This window comes from Gambusia affinis, linkage group LG05 (assembly GCF_019740435.1).
Source record: "Gambusia affinis linkage group LG05, SWU_Gaff_1.0, whole genome shotgun sequence".
Taxonomy (NCBI): Eukaryota; Metazoa; Chordata; class Actinopteri; order Cyprinodontiformes; family Poeciliidae; genus Gambusia; species Gambusia affinis.
The window spans coordinates 865,047-877,425 of record NC_057872.1 but is presented as its reverse complement, the minus strand read 5'-3'; the positions used below and the strand labels follow the sequence as shown (position 1 = coordinate 877,425).

General features: G+C 38.5%; 1 protein-coding gene across 3 annotated transcripts in view; it reads left to right on the top strand.

Moving 5' to 3' along the window:
• Positions 1–12,379, top strand: part of grik2 (glutamate receptor, ionotropic, kainate 2) — a 369,508-nt gene that overhangs the window by 274,563 nt on the left and 82,566 nt on the right. For all 3 annotated transcript variants that reach the window (XM_044116261.1, XM_044116262.1, XM_044116260.1), the window contains one exon: positions 5,185–5,408. In XM_044116261.1, coding sequence (XP_043972196.1) covers positions 5,185–5,408 — 224 coding nt within the window. The remainder of the gene's footprint in view (positions 1–5,184; positions 5,409–12,379) is intronic.

The following is a 12,379-nucleotide window of genomic DNA, read 5'->3' as shown; positions in this document are numbered from 1 at the left end:
AACGCGGAGTGTTGTTCCTGTTGTTCTTCATATTTGTAACACCTTCAGAGGTTCTAAAGCAGTTCCAAGAACAGAACCACTCATCTTTTACTACTTTAGCTTTTTTAGGTCTTTGGATGTTATGTTGGTACTCCACCAGATGATGGTAGAAGAGAATGCACTTTGCAGCATTATGAAGGATCTTCAGATGAACTAGCAGATAATTGAAACACTGGAAGTGTAGCAGAGTGAGGCATATAATCACAATAACACATTGAGATGTTTTGTCTGTAGCTCAGCAATACCTGAGAGTAGTATGTATATGATTTCCAAAGCAGCAATTGTGAACTCCACTGGTTGATAATATGGACAAAAACTTACTGCTAACAGCCTAATATCTGAGCTGCAGAGAAGACTGTAGCATGTCCTGGGTGACACCATCTGTTGTCAACAAGTACTGCTCATCCATGTACTTTGCTTTAGCCAACCCTCTTTAAACTTCTGTCTCCTTGTATAGTTAGATGCACATGCAAAGAAATGTTAGAGTCACAGATTTGACTCTGCTGACTTCTCTCAATGAAGCACATAATATTGCATTCCTGATAATCTGGCTGCTTCATTGTTATGGTTTGAATTATGAAAAAATCTCACATTTTGCCTATTATGATCAATGGAGGAGATGTTTTTAACTCCCTCCTTTCTATCCTTTGGGCTCCTGCTTTTCAACCACAATGGCTTTTTTTCCAACTCATCTGGGACTTGTGATTGTACCTTAGATGTTATTTAAACATCTGCCATCTGCCTTAAGATATAAAAAAGCACCTTATTATGCATCATAACAAAAATGATCTAAAAGTTAAAAAAAGTATCAGCAAAAATTCTTCCACCTGCAGAGTATTTCAAGATGGGATAGAATAAACATCCAACAAAATAGTTGTAGCCAGTTATGGAGACATAAAGAAGTAACAGAGCTGCTCCAACATGCTGCCAACCCATGCATCACAATTTCATACATATATTTTTCATTGAATCAGGAAAATGTTGAATGATTGAATGTTGTTGATGCCAGATACAGGCTATTCTGAAAATATCATAAACTTTTCCTCCTTTACAATAGGAATAGAAAAAATATCTGTGGCGTAGCAATTGTGTTTGAATAACCTGGCCATATATATATATATATATATATATATATATATATATATATATAGATAGATAGATAGATAGATATATAGATATATATATCTATATATAGATATATATATATATATATATATATATATTGTAAAGAAGGTTCAACTTTATTAGACCTTAAGCTTGGTTAAGTAGTTTTTATTTTAGTTTTCCGAGCCTAGCTAGGTCATTAAATGCAACGCAGTTCGAGAGAAAAAGAATATCACGAGACTCGATGTTTATGTTCTGTTGTTGTTATGGTTCTCACTGCTCACTGCCCGGATATTGCTTGTGCCAGAGCTAGAGACCGAGAACAACTCGGTTGTCGTTGTAATTCATCTGTTGCTGAAAGAAGAAGTTCATCAAGAGGTTTTCTATTTTTGTCGCGTATCTTCACCTACCCCACCGCCTCCGTTACCCTGGAACAAAAAAGCGAGACAATATATATATATATATATATATATATATATATATATATATATATATATATATATATATATATATATATATATATTAGGGTGACCAGATTTGGGTTTCTGAAAAGCAGGACACTTTTTTTTGTTGGCGGAGGGGGGTGGGGTTGGGGGTGGGGGTACTTCATTTTTGCTGTAGAATCGGCGGACACACATGTGCTACTGCCTGTCACACTTAAGGTTTAACTAGTCTAGCGGCTGGTGTACAAGTCAACTCAGCTATCTTTACTTTTCCCACACAAACTCGCACACATAATGCAACTTGATTGGATTTGGGGAGAAGGGCGTGACTAATTTGCCACACAAAGAAACCTGGAATGGAGTAGTGGACCGGAGTGGCAATGTAATCACAATGCACTGTAAGCAGTGTAATGTGTTTTGAGGCAGTTGACCAAATATATATATATATATATAAATTCCCCGGACATTTTATTAGGTCTGAATATAGTAGGATATGTCCGGGATATATATATATATATATAATAATTCCCTTCTCACCCACCGCGGGTGGTGATTCTTCTTCCTCTTAGCTCGGGTCCTCTACCAGAGGCCTGGGAGCTTGAGGGTTCTGCGCAGTATCTTGGCTGTGCCTAGGACTGCACATTTCTGGACTGAGATGTCTGATGTTGTTCCTGGGATCTGTTGTAGCCACTGTTCCAGTTTGGGGGTGACTGCCCCGAGGGTCCCGATGACCACAGGCACCACTGTGGTCTTCACCTTCCAGGCCCTCTCCAGTTCCTCCCTTAGGCCCTGGTATTTCTCTAGTTTTTCATGCTCCTTATTGATGTTGCAGTCACTTGGTATTGCCACATCCACCACAACGGCTTTCCTCTGTTGTTTATCCACCACGACTATGTCTGGTTGGTTCGCCCTCACCATTTTGTCTGTCTGGATCTGGAAGTCCCACAGGATCTTAGCTCGGTCATTCTCCACTACCTTCGGGGTGTTTCCCACTTTGATCTTGGGGGTTCCAGTCCATATTCTGCACAGATGTTTCTGTACACAATGCCTGCCACTTGGTTGTGTCGTTCCATGTATTCTTTCCCTGCCAGTACCTTGCACCCTGCTGTTATGTGTTGGACTGTCTCAGGGGCCTCCTTGCACAACCTACACCTTGGGTCTTGTCTGGTGTGGTAGATCTGGGCCTCAATTGCTCTGGTGTTTAGGGCCTGTTCCTGGGCGGCCATGATGAGGGCCTCTGTGCTGTCCTTCAGTCCAGCTTTTTCCAGCCATTGGTAGGATTTTCTGATGTCAGCCACTTCGGTTATTTGCCGGTGGTACATCCCATGCAGGGGCTTGTCCTCCCATGATGGTTCCTCCGGCACCTCAGCTTCTGTTCCCCATTGTTTGAGACATTCACTGAGCACATTGTCTGTTGAGGCTTTGTCCCTGATGTATCTATGGATCTTGGATGTCTCGTCTTGGATAGTGGTTCTCACACTCACTAGTCCTCTGCCTCCTTCTTTGCGGTTCGTGTAGAGTATATATATATATAGTGGTGATAAAAAGTATTCATTTTCCTCCTCAAATAAGTATTTGAACACCCTGTGACTTTGCAAGTTCTCCCGCTTAGAAATCAGGGAAGCTAATATAGCTTGAGCTAATACCTGAGTATTGTTGTTGATCATATTTGTCCTTGATGACCACATTATAATCTTTTGATGTCACTTACAGCAGGATGATGGACCATTTCACAAAGTTCAAACATGTCAGAGTGGTTCCTTGGAATATTAATGACTTGTGCTATAATTGGAATTGTTGCATCATGCAGTTATGAATGCAAAAGAGACTTCAACCCAGCACTAGCAATGTGTGTTTAATAAAGTAGCTAGCTGGACCTAAATGAAATATAAGTGTGACCTAATAATAAATAAATGACTTCCTCCATTTTGTAAATATTTACAGCTATGTCTTTGTAATAATATCAGAATTTGTCACAGGACAGTCCCATCTGTTTACTAGTACAATTTTATGGTTAAAGAGGACTTATGCTCTTAAATCCTTCCTTTTCACATGTAAATTATTTTCATATCTATAGATTTATGGTCTATATATAATAGAACTGTAATGCTTTGGTCTGAATTTCTGGTTATTGTATCTACACATACCCCTCATTCTCCTTTGTTCTGATGCGTTTTAGATCATCTCGCTTTGCTGTTTTTTTTTTTTTTTATGTGAAGGAGACATTTTCACACCCCAACCTCCAGGCTGCAGAGCGTTACACTCCACCCCGTTCGGCCATTTTTGTAGTTTGACAGCAGATATACAATTACCTACCAGCAGAAAAACTATCCATCCATCCATTTTCTGTTCACCCTTCGTCCCTAATGGGGTCAGAAGGGTTGCTGGTGCCTATCCCCAGCTAATGTCCCGGGGCGAGAGGCGGGGTCACCCTGGACAGGTCGCCAGTCTGTCGCAGGGCAACACAGAGACATACAAGACAAACAACCATTCACACACACACTCACACCCAGGGAGAATTTAGAGAGACCAATTAACCTGACAGTCATGTTTTTGGACTGTGGGAGGAAGCCGGAGAACCCGGAGAGAACCCACCATGCACAGGGAGAACATGCAAACTCCATGCAGAAAGACCCCGGGCCGGGAATCGAACCCAGGACCTTCTTGCTGCAAGGCAACAGCTCTACCAACTGCACCACACTGCTGCCCGCAGAAAAACTATTTATTCCAAATTGTATTATATATTATTATTATATGGACCAGCCAGTATCCATACGTTTGAGCCAGAGTCTGACGCAGAATGAAGACAACAAACCTGCAGAACTGCACATTCAGATGAATGTATTATTGGTGTTATTAGTGTATTTACACTCTCTCCATCCAATATAACTACCTAAAATATGGAGCATGGTTTAACAAATTTAATGTAATGTGTTGATTCTATGTTGCATTGTGTTTCTGTCTTTGATATGATAGAAAGCACTTTGAAATGCCTTGCTCCTGAAATGTGCTATACAAATAAAATTTGATTTGATTTGATATGCTGTCCATGAATGTCAAATGCCTATTAAAATATTAATGCTACAACAATACACACTCCTAGTCTAGTACACTTATGTAGACTAGACACTTAAAGTACACAAAAATGTATTCAAGGGCTAAAAAAGTGGATTTTGAACGTTATGTCACCTTTAAACCTCATTCCTATGTATGAGAATATTCTTAATTAGGAATTCCCAGGCCATGCTAGGTTCATTGACAGTCATCACTGCAACTTTCATCATATTGAAAAATATGTGAAATAAAAATATGATAAAATATGATAAATATGATAAAAATATGATGAAAAAAAATTAAACAAAGAGAAAAACATAAAAACAAATAACAATTTTTAGGATTTCAGAAAAAGAAAAATTGTAGTGAAACAGTGAGAGTATAAATAAAAAGAAGAAAAAGAGGGTTTTAAATTTCTTGCAAAGTGTTTTTAGACATTTTAAAGTGTGTAAGAAATGTGTCTTTTAATTCAGTTGCCTCTAATGCTTCCTGTACTTGTAATTTAACACGTATCCTTTTTTGTGTTTCTTTTTGCTGTTGACAGAGAGCTGATCTGGCAGTGGCTCCCCTCGCCATCTCATATGTACGTGAGAAAGTTATTGACTTCTCCAAGCCCTTCATGACGCTGGGTATAAGTATACTGTTCCGCAAGCCCAACGGGACCAACCCCGGGGTCTTCTCCTTCCTCAACCCACTGTCGCCTGATATCTGGATGTATATTCTGCTGGCTTACTTGGGTGTCAGTTGTGTGCTGTTTGTCATAGCCAGGTAACACGTCACTTTGAGTGGTTGAAGCTTCACACAGAGTCAGACACATGTCTAGTTTCCATCAGTGATATCACCCATCTGATTCTGAACATTTTTAATGATAGTGCTGAAATTAACCAAAGTTTAGGCTCAATATGATCACTCCTACATGTTTTCAATGTTAAATTGTGATAAGCCACAAAGATGGTCTCCATGTTCCACTCACGTACATGTTTTACAGATGAAATGTCTTCTTCCAGATCAATGTAGGTTTTGGGATAACTTAAAGTGTGTAATTCTCATACTGGCTCTAGTAAATAGAGGTGCCAACAACATTCTGGTAGCCACAGGTGCTGGGGTCCTGAGCAGAGATACTGTAGACCTTTCAATCATCTCAGGGTTTTATGTGTCTGGGAGAGTTGGAGATAGCTTGTATGCTCATATAGTGTGTGTGCATAATTGTGTGTCAAGCTTGATGTTAATGGTGGCAGTCCCTCTCCCACCTTCCCTTCACTGTCCATGGTGACTTAGACTTCATGCTATATTTTCTATTCTCTTGTTTTCTTCACCTTCCTTCAAATACGGTATGACTCTGACTCAGGAGTATTTTTTTCCGTTTGTTGCCAAACATATTAGTTGCCATTTCAGCTCTAAGGTTCCTCAGTTAGACATGATAAATCTGTTAACACTCCCTGTTACCTGTACTTGAGAAAATTGCTACTTTTAGCTAACAAGGGAGAGGAATGTATACCAATTGCTAAAACTAGACTTTTTGAATAATATTTTAAGTCTTGATTTTAAAATTGTAAATCAGCTACGCTCAAACTTTCTTTTCTAGGTGAACTGGGTAAAATCATTCATACAGACTCAGATATAAACAGGAAGGCCCTCTAGTAGTTGGCCAAATGTCATTTGCTAATAAACAACACCATTTTTGTAGCCATCAAGTGTTTTTACAGTAAAGGCTAGTGTTTGACCTGGTCTTCTTTGCACTACAGATCTCAAAATACATGAAAGTATGTGCTGTGTGTGGATTATAGAAGGTATTCTGTATACCGTACAAGTTCACTCATGCTCAAGATGATTGAATGTAAACTCCAGATCTCTGAATTCATTCATTTTTGAAGCTCTTTGATTCAAAAATCCTGGAATCGAAAGAGGAATGGTTGTTTCCTACTGGCTCAGATTGTGGTGAAGGGTTTATAGTCGGTTCTTCTTGTGTAGAGAGTTTGTATATAATCTTCTTCTGTAGCCCCTAATCATAAAATCAAGCAGGTGTGTTCAGTTCTGAAAAGAATTTCAACCGTGCTTTATATTAAAAGACAGTGGGGAAAATAAGCAAATTTGAATCACTAAAGACTCAATGAGTCCTGATTTGACATTGTCAGGCACATTGTGTTCTCCATGATTATCTTTCTTTTTGAGTGAGTCATTCAAACTGTTTTTGTGGAGGTGTAGCTAAAATCAAGACAGTATTTTGTAAAAGAATGTTGTACATCTTGGGTGCTTGTTGTATGTTCTTGTAGCATTCTGCAAGTCCTTTTCTAGAAGGACTTCCAGGGTTGAGAAATTGCCTCTACATTGGCAGTTTGAATGCTGGTGAAGAGTAGAAGAGAAAAGAAAGTCCTGTTAACCCTAAAACTGTTGGGCCACAGGGCTTTCAGCCTGAACCCAACAGTTCTACTGTTAACACACACACACACGTTTTTGATGTTACTGGCATTATGATCATGCAAGAGAATGTAAAGCAGCAACTGTCATCTAAGTTGGCTCAGAATGTGCACCCATCTGTAATTATTATCACTACTAGAATATTTGGGTGAGTGTATTATTTTCCCTTTCAGATTACCTTCTATTCTCCTGTGTACACAAATGCATACTGGGCAACAGTTGCATGTCTTTGCATTATGGGTAGCACAAATCCACAAAATGTCCAGATGGGAGAAGACTTTGTGAACAGAGACAAGTGATTTTACTTCCCTCCATGATGAAATTTAAAACCTCTTGATTTTTGTAAATTTATTTAACTTTATATAGTTATATATGCTTATTTTGATTCTCCTGGTTAGATGTTGGTTTTTATCCAGCATTAAATGGACTGGACTATATTTACCTTAACATTTTTACCGATAATAATTGTAACAGAAAATATTTTTCTTTTAAATTAATTAATAAGGACTAGACCATGTTGTCCACACACTTGATAGTTATTTAACTGAGTTTTTTCTACAAAGCAATGTTACTTTCAAACCCAAAGATTGTGATCTTATGTTCTGTTGCTTCACAATCTCATGGTGGAGAGCTGTAATCCTTTTCTTCCTGTTCACATTTGCTTTAATGAATCAGTTATTCCAACATAATCTTTAGAACCAAACCATTATGACTGATTTAAAGCTCACATGCAAAAGTAGATTTTTTATTTATTCACTACATGTTTCTGTACACGTCACACGTTATCTATGTCAGCTTGTCTTTGTGCTGTGCTGGGTGAGTGTTTTGTTTATGTCAGTGAGACCGCTACCAAGGTAAAGGCAGTAGTGATGAGTGTAGGAGTTAAATCATCCCTTTTTCATTTATTTGTGGGCTTCTTCCACATTGATGCACAGCTGAATGATTACTTGCCACATGGTCTATTTCTCATCATTGATATCAGGTTAGTGGGGATTATTGTTTCTATTGCTGTTTTCTGTTAGTGATGTGGAAGTGGACATCAAAGCTCTGCTGACGTCTGTTCATTGTATAGTTATTAGGTTTAGGGAATTCAGAATCTTTACCTGCAGAAAAATTTAAGAAAACAACAATATAGATCAGGGAATTATTTGTTACACAATTAGTGAGTAGTGTGTACCATGACTATCTTGTTAAAACCTTGTAATAAAATCGGATTATTTTGGGGACTTCAGGACTTGAGAATATGCTTCAACTCTGATCCTTTTTCATAGGCAGCAGATTACAATCTCACCCAATGAATTAAAAAATACATTCATTTATGTTGTACACATATAATGGCTCAACCTTATTAACAGACCTCTCTGAATCTCTCACTATCCAAATATTTCACAATATTATTTAGATTTTGAATCATATACTTATATTCATTTAAATCCCCCCATCCATCGTTGCCTATACTTGTTCATCCTTACAGGGCTCAGGGTGGGATGTTGCCTGTTTTAGTGCTCATTGTAGAGTGGCCAGTTCAAGGCCAACATAGAGACACATGGAACAAGCAGCCAAACACACACATCCACTCATATCTAAGAACAATTTGAAGTGGACAATAAAGCTATCCTGCTGTTTCTTTGGCCTGTAGCAGAAAAAGGCTACCTAGAGAAAATCAGTGCATGTAATATTACTATAGAATTGGTTTTGGATCAAATTGCATTATGGTCACAAGTTATGACCAAATCAACTCCGATTTGTTATTTGTTCCAAATATATTCTTCATCAAGTCTTTTAGTTTTCATAACCTAGAGATTCCTAAGCATTGCCACTGCTAGGATAAGTAAATGTTTCTAATATTTAGCCAGTCATAATCCTCCAAAACAACCTGGAGTTCCTGCTAAGAATTAAACATGCCACCAGGAGATTACTTTGCGTGGACAGACAGAGAGGTTGAACTACTATTAAATTCCATGTTAAATTATAAAGTTAATAAAACATAAGACTGTATCAATTGAGCTGCGACAGACTGGCGACCTGTCCAGGGTGACCCCGCCTCTCGCCCGGAACGATAGCTGGGGATAGGCACCAGCAACCCTCCAGACCCCATTAGGGACATAGGGTGATTAGAAAATGGATGGATGGATGGATGTATCAATTGAGAATCATATAATAGAAAGTATGTGGACACATGTAGATATTGAACTGCATTGTGCCTCTATATTGGGAGGGATAGCTGGTATAAAACAGCTGACTTCCAAACTCTTTCTCCTTTGTAAACAGAAAATAACTGCAAAGGAGAACGAGTTTATAAAAAACAATTAAAAGTGTTTGAACAAAGTAAAATCAGCACCTCTCTGATAGCAGGCATCTTTCCTCCTCTACATGGCCAAACAATGACAATGGTCACATATGACACGTCAGCAGAGCTTTATGTGTTCCAGACTGTAATGTTCTGACCTCTAAATCTCCAGTTTAGAGGTAATTTGTCTTTTCATTTGTCAACATGAAAATGAAAAAATTAGCATTCGCAAATCTTCACTTGAGCCGGAGGTTTTATTATCAACCTTTTTTAGTGCTATTAAACAGAAGTTACATGTGGATTAAAGACCAAATCGCATAAAAATCTATTCAGTTTATCAGATATCTGGCTACACTGTAAAAAAATGAACTTAGCCCCCTAAGTTCATTTTTTTACAGTTATTACATTAACAAAAGAATATCATGTACTTTTAACTAAATGATTTCATGTTTCAAACAAAAACGTGATACAATCATGTTGGATAAACAAGAAATTCAACAACTTCACATTTATGAAATTTAATCATGTTGAGATAACATGATTCATTAAGTCAGACTGATCTTGTGCTGAAGCCGAGTGAGATCACGGGATTTCACGCGAGTTCACGCGAGACAATCGTTTTTGTCTCAACTTGAATAATATATTCAAGTTGAGATAACGTGATTCAATTTAGTCAGATTCATTTCCCTCTGAAGAGGATCTAGCGAGATCAGGGGATCACGAGAGATTATGAGACATCACTGTTTTGCGCCTGGGAAAACTTCAGAGTGGTTTTAGTTACACATTAAACTATAGATATTTGTTTTCCTCTGCAGGGCACTATTGGCATTTAAGAACTGCACTGAAACAGTTCTTAAATTTCTTTCAGCATTTAAGAACTGTTAAAAAAGCCTTTGACTTTTAAAAAAAAATTGTCTTTGAATTAATGTAATTAAATCATGGAAAGGATTATCACATGATTAAATAGCTTTCTTTCAGCATGAAGCATGTTTGTTGAGCTAACTTAATTTTCATGAGTTGGATCAACTTAATAAGTGGTGTGAAGGTATCACTGTGACATAAGTTGGTTTCTCCAGTGTGCTGTGGTGGCGCAGGGGTTTAGCAAACTGCACGTTTGGAGGCCTTAGTCCTAGATGCAGACATTGCTGGTTCGACTCCCGGTGACCTTTGCCATGTCTGCCTACTGTCTCAAAAAAATACAAGCCACTAGCACTGCAAAAACTCTTCGAAGGGAAAAAAAAAGTTGGTTTCAACTAAATTGCCATTAATCTTGAGATGATTCAATGATTCAATCAATGATGATTGATGATCAATGATTCAATGATGATTCAATCTTGGTCAGTAAATTATTTGGTCCAAAGCATTGCAAATTAGTTGGGCTGGTTCTTTTAAATTACATTCAGCCAACACTTAATAGAATAACAATAATAAATTAAGTTGAGCCAACTCATTTTATCAACAAAATGGATTCCCCTCAACACCTTGTCTGCGCCTGGAAATTCTGTCCAGAAACGTTATGAACAACATCTGTGACAAAGGGCAGCCTTGGTAGAGTCCAAATTTTATTGGAATCAAGTCTGACAGTAAGTCAGGCTTGACACTGGTCAGACAAGGACCTATCAGTCTGTATCAAAGGGTCTGGTAACTCAGACCCTTTGATTATCTCCTGCAGAGTACCCCCACTGGGTTCCAAAAGGGACAAATTTCTTCTCTAAGTCTATGAAGCACATGTAGACTAGTTGGGCGAACTCCCACACACCTTCTAGGACCCTACTTAGAGTGTAGAGCTGGTTCAGTGTTCCACGGAAACTACACTGCTCTTCCTGAATCCGACGTTCATCTATCCGGTGGACCATCCTCTCCAGAACCCCGTAAACCTTACCAGGGACTAAAACTAGTTCTGCTAGTTGTAGTTGTAGAGTGTGAAATTCTACCACATTTTGTGGAAGAATTTATTACACTAGTTGAAGCTCAGGTGTCAATATATAAAATCCATCATCCTCTGACAGGTCCATTCTAAGTGTTGATTCATTGCTCTGACATTGGCGTTATCAGGAGTGTCATCACAGGATTTTCACTAGGATGGCCTGGGCCACACAGAAAGATAAAACACTCACAATGATTGTGAGCTGCAGGTGAATTCTCTCTTTTTGTCTCTTCTTATCTCTGTATTGACATTGCTCAATGTCCCCTCACCCCCACCCCACTCCTCAGAACTGATGACATGAGATAGTGTAAGGGCAGGGTAATTGGATCACACGGACAGAAAATAAGTCAAGCAGTGCTTCCATGAGAAACAGGTTAAACTTACTGGTCTCTTGTAGGTGGCATTGGGTTAGCACCTCCTGACCTAATCACCAGAAGCAGAACTACAGTCAGGCATGTAAATAATAAAGCATATCACCTCTATTGTTACTGAGTAGTGTTTGGCTCCTTGTGTTGCTTCCAGAGAAGCTGTATATACCACTGTAAGGTTGCAGTTTTCCTGAACTCGATCTGGCATGGCAAATTGACAAGCAAGCAAATTTGGGAAAATTTGAAAGAGCAGACAGATTAATTTAAGGCCAATCATTCTTTTAAAGCTTAAATCAAGAGTACACTCTTTGATATGGAGCTACACCACACGATATTCTCTAAGTGATGCAGAGGTCAAAAGGGACACCTCCTCTAACTACATTATAATGTTGAAGTCCTCAATGACAGGATACAGGTAAGATGCTGTCATTTGATCAACACAGTCATATAAGCCCTTACAAAAAAATCCCACGAAAATCACATGTGATTCACATGTGATCACATGTGAATCACACATTTCCACATGTGATCACATGAAAATCACACCAAAAATCACATGTGATTTTACCACGAAACGTTCCAAAATCACACGTATTCATGTGCTTTCACATGTGATTCATATGATTCACATGTAAAATTTGTGTGAACCACATGTGATCACATGTGAAAGTCACATGTGATCACATGTGATTTTCGTGGGATTTTTTTTGTAAGGGTGTTCATGTACTACCACACC